Source organism: Idiotropiscis lumnitzeri, chromosome 7 (genome assembly GCF_059441095.1).
Source record: "Idiotropiscis lumnitzeri isolate Australia: NSW breed Sydney's pygmy pipehorse chromosome 7, RoL_Ilum_1.0, whole genome shotgun sequence".
NCBI lineage: Eukaryota > Metazoa > Chordata > Actinopteri > Syngnathiformes > Syngnathidae > Idiotropiscis > Idiotropiscis lumnitzeri.
The window spans coordinates 6299992-6316732 of record NC_142397.1 but is presented as its reverse complement, the minus strand read 5'-3'; the positions used below and the strand labels follow the sequence as shown (position 1 = coordinate 6316732).

The window sequence follows — 16741 nt, the reverse complement described above, 5'->3', positions numbered from 1 at the left end:
AATACACAATTTGTTGGTTCTAAGTCATTCCAATTAACAACTTGGTTGTTTGGACGAGCAAATAGAGCGTGCCTTCAATAATTTACGTTTTTTAGAGAGAGTGTGCTGAAATTGGTTACCCACTTGTGCAGTTTGGAGCCACAGCCATGTCGTGGTTACAAATCAATATTAGACTCGGTATACTACGGATGAAACGGCATGAAAATTTCATTCTGATTCCTGGTTATCATGACCAAAATTATGTTATTATGTTATTATCATGTTATTATCATGTTGTTATCCTGAGTAAATTACAATGTAAAATACAGCATGCGTAAACTCCTTTTCACACTGTACTTACTCTCTGTAACACAAACAAAATTCCCTCAGCAACCTTACTGACCTACAAAAAAAAAATCAACCCAGTAACTACTGAGTTATTTCAATATTCCTGAGAGGTTCACTTGACTCGACCGATGACTGAGATTCACCATCCATGAATTTCTTCCCAAGACCTCATGGACCCTGTTGTTTTGTCTCACAGCCTACATGAAGAGGAGGCTAAGCTCCCTGAGTGACGGCCATTCTGTGGACGGGGGCCTAGTAGGGCCGGATTACGTGCAGGGCTCTCAGAGTCCGGGGCCGCAGCAACATCTGAAGAAACCCAGGGTGGTGCTGGGTCCCGAGGAGAAGGAGGCTCTGAAAAGGGCTTACCAACAGAAACCTTATCCCTCGCCCAAGACCATTGAGGAGCTGGCCTCCCAGCTCAACTTGAAGACCAGCACCGTCATTAACTGGTTTCATAATTACAGGTCAGTGTTTTGAGGACTATCACGAGCCAAATAACAAAGTTTAGTTTCTGTTTTTAAAAACTGATTTGGATTTAATTTGTGGATTGCACATACAGTGGTGATACATTCCATACCAAAATAAGTGAAAATCTGCGATTAAAAAGAGACCTATATTTTCGGTGCTTCCTTCAAGCTATTTATTTGTCACCTCCAGTATAAGGGTTAGGCTGAAATTTGAATATTTAAACACCCAAATGCATCATCAAACAATATAAAAATTAAAGTCCACTCGTTAGCTCAATGCTACCATATACTGTGGAATGCCAATGATAAGCTCCCGGGAATTAGCATCGAGATCTAAACTGAGCTTGCGGAAGTATTTAAAAACGGGTTTAACTCACACGGAAGTGTTTGTAGTCACAAATAACAAATGAAACGTCAGGCTGTAAGCACAAAGACTGACGTCCATCGTCTCTTCCAGGTCACGTATCCGACGAGAACTCTTCATTGAGGAAATCCAGGCCGCTGGCGGGGTCGGGCCCGGCAGCGAGGGAGGCTCCCCTTCCCTCCGCGGGTCGAAATCAGGCGAAGGAGACAGCTGTGACGGAACCGAGTCGGAGGGCACTGTGGAGGCGCGCCAGGGATTCGGCGTGGGCCTGGAGGATCACAGGGGGCCGTGCAAAGACCACGACATGGAGGCCGAGTCTGAGGCGGGGGGCTCTAATAATTCCCCTTCCCAGATAGACTGCATCCCGCCGGGTTCTAGCTGCGTGCCGGGCGGACTTGGGCTCTTCAGCCTCACCGAGGCGTCCCCCGGCAGCTCCGCCTCGAGTACTAATATCCCGGCCAGAAACCCCAGGGACAACAATCTGCGCAAGAAGAAAGCGGCCAACCTCAATAACATCATCCACCGGCTGGAGAAGGCCGCCAGCAAAGAGGACCCCTCAGAGTGGGAGTTCTAGCCCCGCCCCCCTTCCTTGAGCATCCTTCGCCCCTCTTGTCTCATAACCTCACCACCTCTAACCTTGGACCCCTCCTTCTCTGTTCCAGTTGGAGAGTGGACACAGCCAAAGTCAAGCTCAGCAGCCATTTTTACTACATAGCTTTCCCAAAAGAGGAAAGTGACATAGTGTGGTTGGCAAAACCCTTAAAAAAAAGATTTACGGAATACCTAGAAGAACAAAATAAGGGAGCTTAATTGTCTCTCCTGTTTTTTTTTGTTTTGTTTTTTTTTTTAACTGAGTTTTGTTTTTGTACTGAGAAAAGCACTTAGCCGTCCTGCTGGCCTCTGGCCCTGCTGTACCTCCCCCCCCACCTCCCTATCACCAGCCACTGGTGCACCAGACTGGTTAGTCCCGCGCCGGGGTCTGACCCATGGCCGGGCTGCGCAACCTGGACTGGGTAAAGACGGGCGAGGCCTGTCGCAGCAGCTGTCCCAGTGACACACACTGCTCGATGATAGATAAGAGACATGAACTCTCTGACAAGAACTCTCACATTGTTCAAGGAGATCTTTTTTTCCGCTCTTCTTCTCACCTCCCAAGTGTCCACAAACCTCCCCTCACTCAGTGAGACGCCTCATTTTTCACACTGTAGAGTGACTGTTACAAACCCTTTGCCTTTTTCACTCACTTGTGTGTGTGTGTGTGTGTGCGTGTTATTTTATTATTTTTTTTTTGTATGTTTAGGGGTTGTCAGTGTGTGCCCGTGCGCGCCGTCGCTTCTGGACGGCGGCGTGTTTTGCTTTTGTATCTCACTCCTTACACTCTTAAGAGGGTAACACGCCTGAGCTGCCATGGTTACTGATGTACGAACTTTGACCTGTTGTGTACCCCCGTTCTCCTATCCTGCTGACAGCCATGTGATGGCCAGAAGGATCACGTAATAATTCCTCGCAAACACACACTCGTCTGGAAAGGAAGGGGAGAAGGAACCCGTAGGTCTTTCTTGAAGGATGAAGGACCGTCTCGTTCTCTCTTCTTTTTTTTTTTTTTTTATTCATATTGCAATTTGGTTGCCAATAAGAGATTGCACAGTCTTCTGACTCTAAAGATAACAAAATAGGGAAATTTAGGAAGCAATTTAATTAGTACAAAATAAGCAGACCATAAGAGAGTAACAAGTCACTGTTGTTTATTTTTTTTTTCTTAAAAAAAAAGAAGCAAATTAGGATGGAATAATGTTGCATTGTGGAAAATACGATACGATGACTTCACGTAGTACTGTAGCCGATACGTTCCGTGTCTCTTGGGTGTTGTCTGGGTTTTTTTTTTTTTTGTTAAGTTGTGCACGTCACAGTTTAAGACCCAGCACTGGATCTGCTCGGGTGTATATGTGTGTGTGTGTGTGTGTGTGTGGGCGCGTGTGTGTGCGCTCACCACCAGCTAATTTCCTGTTCACAAACACACATCTTTTTATAGGCCAAATCAGGAAGTGTGTGTGTGTCGTGTGTGTGCGTGTATATTTGCCTGCATGTCAGTCAGGGTCAAGGTCAATTCACTCAGAGTTCCAAGTTACAAAAACGTTATCAAGCATAAAGAAGCTCCTCATGATAGGATTATTTTTTTTTTTCCCGATGTATATTACTTTTTTAATTCAAAAGCGATTTCACTCCAACCCTGGTGTGAGTAGTTACACTCTCTTCCAGTCTTTTTGTGTATCCTGGGCCGCCCCCCCCCCCATCCCCACATTCAATTCTACTGTATACACTACAAATTTGAAGGCATATCACCTCCTCCTCGTCCCACACAAGCCCTCAGTGCCTGTCAGCCCACTGCCTCCCCTTTGTGCGTGTGTGCGTGTGTGTGTGTGTGTGTTTCCAACGTATGTGTGTGTGGGGGGGTTCATATTTCGTATCTACTTGCACACACTACTAGTGCACAACTGTCACCCTTACTTTTAAGCTGTTTGATGCGTTACCATTACATTAATCTCACCACGTAGTTTAATACGATGATTTACTGTAGCTCGGTTTTATTGCTTTTTTTTTTTTTTTTTTGGCATTTATAGTTTTGGTTTTTATTCTGCTTATTTATAGGTGCTGTATTTTTTTTTTTCATTTAATGTCTTATCATTTGAGTTGTCTATTTTGTAAGGGATTATACTTCTTCCTGAGGGCAAGTAACATTTTTACTAGACGTTATAGACTGCCGGCAGTATTGGTTAATATTTACAGAGACGTACTAGTTCTCATTTTGTTTGTATATTCATGAACCGTAAACGTTAAGTGTCATTTCAATATCTTTTTTGAATAATGCGTTTGCCTCACTTCGCGCCCAGCCCCCTCCAAGCTTTTATCATGTTATACTCTTTAAATAACTAGCACGAGAATCCCCTCCAAAAAAAAAAAACATATCAAAATGATTGGATAGCATATCTCTTTCAGTTCTTACTCGACTGTCATCTTTGCGGCCGTATCTCGGACGAGCTCGTCTTTAGCTAGAATCCCCCCCCCCCCCCTCTTTCATCGCCATTAACTTGATCAGGTCCAAGTGTGTACTCGTTGTCAAATGAAATCACCTGAAGACGAGAATGCATGTTGAAAAGAGGTCATATCTGCCAAATTGAGATTAGACAAGTTGTACCAGCTAGCAGGTGTGTGCGGCCACACAGAAGAGCCAGCCTATGATTATGCAGAATTGTAATCTATAGCAGTCCGTACAGCAAAGCACTTATTAGGACAGGGTCTGTAAAACACTACAACCGAGTTACCATCCCAGGCTCCTGGGAAACGGATGCCTTTTTATTTGTGGAAGTGGTTGAGAACCAAGCACAGACTCGGAACACTAAAATGGAAACAAACGTCGGCTGTTTTTCGACATGATGAACAACGTCCTTGCACGTCACTGCGTGTGACAGAACGGGAACGTGTCCGGTGGAGATGTAATTAGTGAGCACCTGATTCGGATTCCAGTTCCTCTTGTTCGTCTTCCCGAAGCTTCATGTTTTCGTAACACACACGCGCCGTGTGTTGAACAAAGAAAAACCCACAACGGTCAGTGAAGCAACTGCCGAAATTGGAGTTTGCCAAAAATCCACATTGGCGAGTCAACATACAAAAAAAAAAAAAAAACACGACTGTGAAACATGGAAGAGGTTTGGTTGATGTTCTCCGGCACAGAGTGTCAAGAATTCGTGCAGGGCACAATGAATTCTCAAGACGATGAAAGCATTTTCGAGCAAAACGTGTTGCCCCAACAGATTAAAGACCAGAAATCACACAGCTAAAACATTTTGACTATTGCAATTCTGAACTAGCTTTCTATTAACCCTGATCCAAACCCAATTGAACATTTAGCTGGGGAAGGAACCTGAGACGATTAACTCAGGCGTGAGTAATAATACATATCGGCGGTCTCTTGAGTGCTACAGAAATTTTTGCCTCAAAAGGTAGTGCGGCAACATATCTCAAAATCTTTACGTTGTAATTTATTACTTCGCCGTCTCGCTATTCCAGTTACCATTCTGTTTGTTTAACAAAACTGCACCAACAATTTTTCTCACGTCCTTAAATCCAAGGACACTATATGGACAAAGTATTGCGTTAATATGGAGTTAAGCTTTTTTTTTTTTTTTAAAAATGTTGATTCACGTGAAAATCGATTGAGCGCGATCGTATATATATTTATTTTTTTTTTATTTATCTATTTTTTTTTTATTCTTACTTGGTTCTCTGAGTAACACCATAACAATGACCAACTTCAAAATAAATTATCTAAACAAGCCCAAATTTCAACAGTGTAACAATTGGCACAGTTTGAGCATTAAAATTGCTGAAATATAGGAACATTAAATAATGATTGAAATGTATTTCACATTAACGTTTAACAAAAATGTAACCTGAATGTCTGAAAACGAACAGCTCTAAAATATTAAATGTAAACATATTGTGCTTAAAATTGAGATGCAACGGAAGTGTACAAAACAAAAAGTATACCAATGTTGACGTTTTTGTTGACTATAACAGTTAATTCAGTGATTCTTTTGTATACCACTAGAGGGAGCTTGCGTAGCATTATCAGTATACGTAAACCTCAAAATACCATCTGGAGAAAATACAGTGCATTTTACTGAAATTTTAAAAATTGTTTTAGAATTTAAGCCTTAAAATATCATTCCCACGGGTTTGTAAACACATTGTAATTGTATTTTAACAAAATATTCATAATTAGGTCTGGATATCGAGGGGCGTTACTGTACACTGGTATTTTTTAAAACTGAAGGCCTCTGAGTTCAGTTGCCTTTATTCAACTTTCGTAAATTATAAATAAAAATCTGCATAGATAGAAATAAAAACAATTTCTGGCAAGCTGGGTACTTTAGAAATGAGTGAGGCAATTTTTCTATCAGGCTAACAAGTCAACACTTGCGACATGCATGTGTCACTGGTAGTCGACAACATAATGTAAGATATCAGAGTAACAGCATCATTGCCAAAGATATTTTTTTTAATGTTTCGCAATCACATGGAATTTTAAATTATACTGGCACCCATAATTAAAAAAATTTTTTGGGGCTACAGGTACACTGTTTTAAAAAAACAAACAGCTTGTTTTTTTGCAAATTTCTCCATCGTGGGACTAATAAAGGCCATCTTTATCTTTTAAAATGCGGGAAAGATTATTTTCATATTAGTAAAACTTAAAAAAAAAAATTAAGTTTGTTGCCGTGAAATTTTGAGTTCACTCAATTTTTATTATTTTTTTTAAAAAATAAATTTAGTCCATTTCCATCTAAGACCAACCACTGAAGGCTTCCTCGATTAATCGATTTAACGTGTCTCACTACTTCTGTCCATATAGTCAGTCCTGGTCAAATGCACCGCATTTAAATCGAGATGTTCCGATTTGGGGAAAGAAAGAAAAAAAAAATCCCTCAAATCTCCCTCTGTGTTCCCACAGACCGCAGGTGTCAAACCTTCTTGTCCCCTTCCAAGCGCCTTCGGGCCCGCGACCACACAGCACGTCTTGTATCTCTCTTGTAACCTTTATACTAAGCACTTAACGCATTTCCGCCATCTTTTCGCCACATCTTTCGGAAAAAAAAAAACCCCCACATCAAATCCATCAGATTTGTGCCTTTTAACTGCAAAGCAGGGCACCGAAACGTTGCGATGTTGTCTGACGTGCGCGTGTGGACCGTGTCGTCTCGGAACCCGCGCGTCGCCCCCACCCCTGAACCTGAATTTCTCTCCTGGAGAGGGTTGCTGGAATAAGGAGATAATGAGCTTGTGTTGTTCTTAACGACTGACCCATTTGGGGTTTTATCAGACAGTTACTGCCCCCATCACCCCCGCCCGCCGCCCGCCGCCACCTTGACGTTGTACATACCTAAACTCGCAGAATGAAGGAGGAAGGACGCCGAAAAAAACAGCAGACACTGTAATAACACTGAATTTATTCATAGGGCATTTTTTCTTATCTTTTTTTTTTTTTTTTGAGGTCGGGTTTGTCTTCTCCTTCCGTTCCGTGTCAGGTTCGCTGTGACGTCACTGCAGGTATTGAGATGACGTGTGCCAATTATTTGAGGGAGGATGAGAAATTGTAAATATGAGTCGGGGGTCAAGTAGCGACGGAGTCACTTAGTGTCACAGCGTGCTTTTTGTTTGGAAGGCAAGACGAGAGAAGGGACGATTCAGGACTTTTTTTCCATGATCCACAGATATTTTTCTACAAATTTAAAGATCCAGATGATTCTATACACTGTTGAATAACATTGTAAAGGTGTGACAGATGCTGTATATCATATGTTTTCTGAAGTCGTAAAGCTTTACTGTATGATCTGTTTTGAAGTAGTGCTTAATTTTTTTTTTTTTAATATTGTTGTGATGGAAGCCTGGACAGCAGCACTGGTCACCCTATTCAGGAAAAACTTAAAAAACCAACAAAAAAAAAAACAAAACAAAAAAAAAAGAGAGAGGAAAAACCTCAAGATGTTTTTTTTTTTGTAATAATATTAATACTTTTAGAATATATCTTATGAAGTGAGTTTTTTGTATCGAATCACTCTTTCCTCCCCCGACGCAGCGGTGCTGTACGCATAGCACACACTCGGTAGTCGTTACACACCTAAAAACAGCACAATACACTCATCTTCTTCACTTTGCTTGTGTGTTTCCTTTTGATTTCGTTTGGTCATTTCCTCGCTCTGTTTTTCAAGCTCAACATTTCAATGTAACACAAAAAAAAAAAAAAAAAAAAAAAAAAGAGGAAGCAAAAAGCCAAATAGTGATGTAGTCGTCCACCTTTGTTTGCTCCTTTCCTGTCCGCCCTCCCTCCCCACTCCCCTCCTGTAGCTTCCTCCACAGTGTAGACTGACAACCAAATGACCCGGGGAGCGACCTTCAGCCCTCCCCTCCAACTTTGGAAAGCTTTACGATGCTTGTTGAAGCTTTATGTTACATTTTATTTTTTTTTTTCTCACCCTATCATCAACAACGTGGAAGTAATAACGCTTTCCCCACCGCTTCGATCGAGTGTGTGCGCTGTGCATGACTGTAAAAGGGATGGTTCACGCCCCCCACTCCCTCCCTCCCTCTTCCTCTTCCCATCTTTTAGCACTTCCGGCACTCCCGAGATGCTATTTCCCTCCATTTTTTTTTTTTTCGTTTGGTTCCTCATGTATCATTGCGTTCTTTATATCTTTCTATTTACTAAACGTATCATGTTGTTTGTTCTCAGCACTGTAAGACAGTCCCCCCCCCTTCTACAACATTGAAAAGCAATATCACTGTATGAAACGTTCACAATGTATTTGTTATGATTGACATTTGATTCATTCATCATCATTATTATTATTCACATGCACCCTAGGTGTGATAATTGAAGTAAATCTCTTTTATACAAATACTAAAAGTGTGCTGTGGGAGTTTGTTGTTCAAGTATTCTCAGAGAAAAGAAAAATCTATTTGACTTTTAAAGATGTTGGACTGTTTATGTCATTGACAGCCCTCGCGCAGGTGAGTGCCTTCCGAATGAGACAAATGACAACTCCAAATGGTTGATGTGTGGGGAAAAAAAAAAGACTTTCTGTTCTAACCCTCCACAGGTCGCTACGCGGAACTGCAAGGGGAGTTTGCGGCGGCGGTGCGGATCGGCGCCGAGCAGAAGGAGCTCATCTTAAGGTTGGAGCACGACCTGAGCACCATCCAGGCCATGTCCTCCCTGCCTCGTCCCGGTGCCGACGGCGCCGAGGTCATCAACATTCCCGAGCCCATCAAGGAGGCCACCGCCATGTTTGCTGGTCCGTTTGTATTCCCGAATGATGACTTCAAATTCACTTCTTTCTTCAATCGTTTCTTTATCCTGTACAAAAATTGACCAATATTGCTGAGTCGTCGTAGTAGAATCTAATCGGTGTGTGATAAATTCTATTACGGGTTTTTAATGTCAAAAGTGGGAGTGTCATTCACTTAGAATATTTGAAATCTCCCCCAAAATAAAAAAAAAACGTCGCTTGTATTTTCTGTAGTACTGAGGGAGGCCAGATTTATTTCTGGATAAAAGTTAACGTTCGATTAAAAATTCTGCTTAAAGACAACTCATCAAGATAGATACCTAAACACTAAGAACAGGAAATACTTTTCAAAGGAGTGCCATCTTATGTTGGCATGAATTGAATTAAGGTTTATCTGTAAAGATCCTATTTTTTTTTTGGGGGGGGGTGAAAATCAGACTGTCGGAGTTGAGTCAATTACAGCATCCACAAAGAATTTTTTGATACCAACATTTTTAACCGTATGCTAGGAAAACAACAGCGGTTCTAAAACAGACCCTTGTGGCATCCCTTTACAAAGATTTAGTTCATTTAAACGCTCACCATCAGCCACAACAGCTTCATTTCTGCAAGATAATTCAAAATTTATTAAAGACACTGTTGTACAGACGTCCTAGAAGGACAGCGTTATTAAATGTGTCGACGCTTTTAGGAAGATCAATAAAAAGGGCAACACAAAGCATGTGCAATATCTTTCACAACCTTTGAGTTTGCTGACATGGCCTGCTTTGAAGCCAGTCTAGGAAATGTTTAATATTACAAATTCAGCTTAATTGTTTTCCATTGGGTAGAGAAAATGTACCACATGGCACTTGTCATTAATTTTTACTTATTGTTTGATTGTGGATGTTGAATATTTCTGGAAGATTCAGCTCTTGAAATTAACTGCACTGCAACGGAACATCACGAAATGCGATCTGAAGCTGATCTGATTTTGTCAGATTCAGGTGTGAGCGTCCATGCCGAGCTGCCTCAAGGTCAGATGGACTCTCTGCTCTCCATCATCTCCAGCCAAAGGGAGAGGTTCCGCTCCCGCAACCAAGAGCTGGAAGCCGTGAGTCACCATCACACGCACGCGTACCTCACAAACTACCTGCGACCTCCGTTGGCTTGTTGCAGGAGAGCCGCTCCATGCAGCAGACCATGCAAGCCCTGCAGAACGAGCTGGACAGCCTGCGCGCAGACAACATCAAACTCTACGAGAAGATCAAGTTCCTGCAGAGCTATGCCGGCAGAGTATGGCACCGTTTCTTTTTGTTTGCGTGTGTGCGTGCGTGTGTGTGCCCGAAATGATCTTATTTGCCGCGACTGCTTATGTGTGTGCTGCAGGCAGGAGGCAGTGATGACACAGTGATGCGTTACTCCTCCCAGTATGAGGAAAGACTTGACCCGTTTGCTTCTTTCAGTAAGAAGGTACAAAAGAAAAAAAGTACACATTTTACGAGATTTTGAATGGCAAAAAAACAACAAAGTTTAATTGACCTTGGAAGAGCTTGAAAAGTGCATACACCCCCAAAATTCCCATTTTGTTTTTTTTTGTGTTGTGTTTCAAATAACGCGTTCTTGTTTTCTTCTGTGATTTCTGATTTCGGTCAACAGGAGCGTCAGCGTCGCTACTTGAGCCTCAGCCCCTGGGATAAAGCAACCTTGAGCCTGGTACAGTCTCTCACAAACACACACACACACACACTGCATGCACACAAAGAAACACACTAACATGGCAATTTGTTTTTCTCATTTTCCTCAGGGTCGTGTGATCCTCTCCAATAAGGTGGCACGCACCGTGGCTTTCTTCTACACTTTACTCCTGCATTGTTTGGTCTTCCTGGTGCGTCAGACCTTCTCCACTCTGTTCCATAAAAAATAATAATTCATACAATGAAAACATCTTACCTGCGCTTCACTTTGTAACAGGTGCTGTACAAGACCGCTTGGAGCGAGAGCATTGGCAGAGACTGCTCGGCTTTCTGTGCTAAAAAGTGAGACAGAACGCAGAGACCTATAAAGTCTTTTGAATAGATTTTTATATTACAGTATTTCCATTTTATTTGATTTGTAGGTTTATATACACGTTTACGTATTTTTGCGCAATGATTAATTGTCAACTTATTTGTCTCTATCCCTCAGGTACTCTGACCACTTGCATCGTTTCCATGAGAACGACCAAAACCTCTAAGGTGGTGACGTCATTGCTCCTCTTACCTTTGGAAGCATTTGCCTCATTCAACTGTGCTTAGCGAAAGCGAGATTTGCTTATGGTGTTGTAGTTAGCAGACGCCACCACTAGAGGGCAGTGTGGCTTTACATTTCCCCTTTTTCCTTCCTACGCTTTCCATCTTAAATTCCAAGCAATAGACCGCAATGAGGGAGGGAATGATGAGTATGGTTATCATGGTTTGTGTCATTTGTCCTTTTCGGAGTCATTTATGGAGCTTTAATCCACCAAAGTGAATTTTGAGTCCTTGTCTTTTAATCAACAAACGTGTCAATGGGAACAGTTTACTAATTATGATATATATATAGTAATCACTCTCAAACCTAATTGGATTGACATACAAGTGGAGCACTTCATCTCCTCCGAGTCAACAAATGACTTGTTATAGATTTTCCGTGCACAAATCACATTGTTATCGTTGATTGCTAGTAGAATTAAAAAAAAAAAAAAAAAAAAATCAATGATTAGCTCCCTCAAGACGGACTGGGAGACTAATAAGACGACGGATTCTATTGAGCCTAATAATCTTCTTTAGATGAATATTATATGCATGATAGTTACTGGAGCTTCTCTGTATTGCACATTTACTCGAATAAAGGCTATGCAGCAAGTTGGGGCAGCAAGATGAATGTTTTTAATTATGTATTTGCTGTTAGTGGTAGAAATATATTCACAAATGCAGAACACATCCGTACAGAATTGTTTCCATCTGAAATAATAGAAATCGTCTGTAAAAGCTTTGCTAAATGTACAGGCTATGTTGAAGTGTCGCTGAAAGTGTGAAAAATAGCACCACCTGTTATGAACAATGTAAATAAATAGATAAATGGAAAATAGATTTCAGGTTAAAAAAAAAGCTCAAAGAAAGCAAGACTTGATGAAGGTGAAAGGCTACCAGGGTGGTGTGGTATTCATATATTCCAGTTTGAATGAAAGAATTTTCACTTTGCACACGACATTGTGGGTAAAAAGAAAATATTTTCATTCATGGATGCAGCACTTGAGACACTACTTTCTGTGTTTGTGGCCTACCTGCCACCCGGTGTTGGTGACTTAACAGAACACTCAAAGGAGCAAATTCTCTTCGTAATCAACAAAAGTCAATGCAGCTCTGCTTACTTTTTGGCATCATGCTTTGGGGCAATTTTTGTTGAAGGTGCAGGTAATTATGTACATTTCCAAATGATAGTGTTGGAACAAAGCCTTCAGGCTTCTGTTGGGCTACTAGAACAGCTGCACTTTATTTGGAGTTCATCAGAAGCACTTGAAATGGCGCCAGGTGTGTGCTGACTCCCATTTAACACGTTGAAGTGTGATTGGTTAAGTGGGTGTGCACACATATGCAACCACATCTCAGTTGTTTATTTTTTCCTTTTTTTTTGTTGTCAGATTAGATCCTCGGGAGAGACATTCATCTTTTAACCCAAATGATCTCCCACTATCACACTGCAGGACTCCCTCCCTCCCTGCCACAAGCCTTCCTCTAAAATATTTACGGCTTAATGGCTTCATGATATTTTGCGCGGCAGCGGAGGAGTCACCGCTTCTTAACGGCGTACGGGCGAACTGCTCGGCTGCGGTGTCACGTTTAGTGGCGGATGCTATGTGGAAGTGCTTCTGTCATGCCGCAGTGAGAAAGCAGATGAGGAACAATGGATTCTTTCACTCTTTGTCTCCCGGCCTGAAGTTTAATTTGTCATGCACAAGGCAGCAAAGTTCTGTTTTTATTATGAATATGAATTATTTAGTAGATTTGACGTGCTCACATCTCTGTTCGCTCACAGCTTCTCTTCTACTGGGGTGTGGAGTTGTCATGGCTGGCCAGTGTAAAGAATTGATTTTGTATTCATCCAAAACACAACAACAACAATTTTGGTTTTCACGTGAGATGTTTCATTATCGTTGTTTGATATCACATTTTTTTTTGTTTTGTTTTTTTTAATCCGTGGCCGGACATTTTTTCACTAATTTGCGCAGTTTGGACAAATTATTCAATATTTATTTGTTAGGTTTTTCTTTTCATTTCATTTAATTGTTCAATTTTGTATTCAGCTTTTTTGTTTTTATGTTTCCATTTTATTAATTGTGATTGTTTTTGTCTTTATATTTTTCTTTATTTTAGGTTTGTTTTTGACTAAGTTTTTATTTTTTTTTTTTCTTTGCGTTTATTTGTTTTTGATTCATTTTTCATTTTGCTTCCATATTTCTTTATTTACTTTATTTGTTTTTATTTTTGGAGTGTTTGCTTTTTGTTTTTCTTAAATTATTTAGCGTTTTGTATTTTGCTTTGTCTTTCTTTTTTATTTTCATTACTTAAATTTCTTGCACTTTTTTTCATTTGTTTTCCTTTTTGTTTTTTTTCAGTTATTTCTTGTAAGTTGTTTTATGTCATCTTGTTTTCAATGGCGCATGCAGCATTTTCGACAAATTATTATAATTATTATTATTATTATTATTATTACCATTTTCTGATCGTAATTTGTGGTTTCATTTGGCAGGCATTCCTCATTCCATCCAATGGCACCATTGTGCGAAGTTGCTCTGAAATCCCCATTCATTTATTCATTCATTCATTTTTTTTCCCCTCTTCTTTTTGTGGCAAGCTGAGGGCTGTTGCATAGATACGGTGTGCGTGTGCGTGTGCGTGTGTGTGTGTGTGCGTGCGCTCGCGCGCGTTCATTCATTTGATTCTGCATCCAGTTGTCTTAGGAGCATTTCAGCTTCCACGCTCTACCTCCTCTTCTTTTCTTCCAGCTTTCTCTTTCTTTCCTCCCACAGCAAACACCCCCTCCTACGCCCCCTCCCTCCCATGGGTGTTGCCATGGAAACAGAGCTCCTCTGTCAGGTGGCTCCGTGTTGTTGCTCTGTGATTTGCTCTGACATGGTGTCTCGCTGAATCACTCGGTCACGTGCTTCTGGGATCAGCCGCCACCCCCCTGCCCCCACCCCAACCCGGATTGGGAATACAGAGCGGTTTACGCAGCCCCGGACTCCTCACCCCTAAAAACAATTGGCTTTTTATTGCCAAATCCTTACATATTCTCAACATTTGGCCCTTGTGGAGATTTATGACCAGGCAAGACATCATATTAGTCTCCTGGAGGGCAAAAATTATGCTTTATTGTTATAAAGTTGCACTTTGAATTATTATTAGATTCCAATTCACATATTAGACGTTACGCACGTGTAATATCTGTCTTGTAAAATCCTCTCCATCCTTTATTGAGCACAGTGTCACCGATATTGCTGTGCTGGCTTGGGCTGAGCTCAGTGAACTTCATGTGACATCACATCTTCAGAGAGCGAGGAAATGGGAGAGTGTTAACATGAGTGTTAGCGGCAACATAAAGACGCCTGACATAACAATAAGGTACTCGAGGATTAATGTGCGGGAGAGAGAGAGAAAGCGTAGGTTACGGTTTAGGATGTTCTTACTTCATGAATACACTAAGGTGTCAGCAGCAACATAATGACTTGTAACAACAATAAGTCACCCGAAGAGGTACATTTTATATGAACTGTATTAATATACGGGGCTATCAGCAGCAAAATAATCACTACTAACATAACAATAAGACACCTGAGAATCAGTGAAAGAGGTGCAATGTATGAATATGCGTCTGTCAGTAACTACATGACTCTTAACATCAAGTCGCCCAAAGATCAAGAAAAAGGTCAAGCATTTATCCACCTTATACATTATATATTCCACTTTTTGCAAAACCTAAATCATGGATATTAGTACATGTATTACTATATTATATAGTATATTTGTATTAAAACCCGAAAACAAGGGCAAAAATATGGAAAGGTTTAGTTGTACTTGCAACTCAGATTTAAAAAAAAAAAAAAAAAGGAATTTGCCCTTTGATCCCTAGACGAAAGAAAATCGGCCCAATTATCTGCATGTGTGTACCCAACTCTAATGACAAACCTTCAAATCTTATCAATGGGTTCATCCTGTGTAAAAATTTAATCCGTGAATGTCGCATTTCTACTAAACACTTTTTTTCTACACAAGGGTGTGCTGCGCACATCAGCGACTTGTCTCGAAAGGCCGCTGACCCATCGATCGCCAAGCGGCCCCTGTGAGACCGATCGCGCTCTTCGGCCACTTTAGATGCGTTCACAGGAAATCATCTCAAAAGCTTCTTCATTTTACCCCAACCCCACCTTTTTGTCTCCCAGTCCCCAGCCAATGAAAACCACCCCCTCAAAGTCTAAACTTAGTGCATGCTAATCAATGATTCCATATCATTATTACCTTGGGAAATGCAGAATTTACTTGTATTGGATGTCATTAGATTGTGTACCTAATGAAGTGTCCAGTGGGAGATACAGTCGTGACGTTCTCAAAATATAACAAAACAGCGGTTATCGCAAACAGGGTGAAGCGGCACTTAACTGTTATGCTGCCAACAGAAGAGAAATCAGCCCCGAGTGTAAACGCTTTTAAATCCAGGTTATAAAAAAAAAAAAAAAAACGCTCTTTGCTGTCTATTTGCAGCCCTGCCATATTTTAATGGATTTATGGTAAAAAAAAAAAATCAAGACATTATCTCCAATAGAAAAAATTCTGTTGGCGTGTCCGCTGAATGTGCTGAAACCACGCCCGGCTCAACTGTCACCTTTCAATCAAATACCAAATTCCATTCTTAAAGATGAAATGGACCTGCTTCAAGTTAAAAGTTAAATATAACTGAACTGTATATAGCCGGGATTCCCACCTCTTGTCTTGCTTAGTGACTCGTACCTCTAATAGTACGCATTTGGAGAATCTCCGAGCTAAAAGTTGACTCGTCGATTTATCCTCCCTGGCAGGAAGTGCGCATGGATCAATAGGAGGCGCGGGTGTCAGGAGAGCGGCACAATGCAATTCCCCCCCAGCCCTGCCCACTTATCTCTCTGTGATTTTCATTGAGAAGCGTTTTCCACCTCACCATCGTCATCTCTGTTCAGCCGCTATACAAGATATTTTTCTATAAATCCAGTACTTGGATGCTGATTGGCTGATCCAAATCACAATTGTGACGCATTCACAGCGCAGTTTCAGAACCACTGCATTCACCGGGGACTCTTCCGATTCTTATTTCTGCCTTGGAACTTTCCTTTTCCTTTTCTGTCCGAGCGAGATGCGCCGGAAGTACTTGGAGGGTAGGTTGTTAGAATTCTTAAAATGCTTAGGAAAGGTGATTGCAACACAAAAAAAACACGAAAACCACAAGAACACAAACAGTTAGAAATGGATGTTTGCGCCATTGTGGGAGTGAGCACAACCAACTTGATTCCCAGCCAATTGAAGGGGCTCCCTGCATTTCTTGCTGGAGTTAGTGCCAGAGATCGGCGCGTCCGCAGTACGTTTATAAGAGCAAGAAGCTCTCCCCTAGTGGATGATGTAAAGTTGGTCGCTGCAACGTGGGTACCTTGAGACTACACTTTACTGCCATGAAAATGAAGACGCGCCCGTCTTTACGCCGAGCTC

At 41.3% G+C, this 16741-nt stretch overlaps 1 protein-coding gene across 1 annotated transcript in view; it reads left to right on the top strand.

Moving 5' to 3' along the window:
- Nucleotides 1-3098, top strand: part of cux1b (cut-like homeobox 1b) — a 70202-nt gene extending 67104 nt beyond the window's left edge. Inside the window, exons 22-23 of the mRNA XM_088300283.1 lie at nt 524-791; nt 1252-3098. Coding sequence (XP_088156409.1) covers nt 524-791; nt 1252-1732 — 749 coding nt within the window. The 3' untranslated portion in view covers nt 1733-3098. The remainder of the gene's footprint in view (nt 1-523; nt 792-1251) is intronic.
- Nucleotides 3099-16741: the final 13643 nt, after the last annotated feature.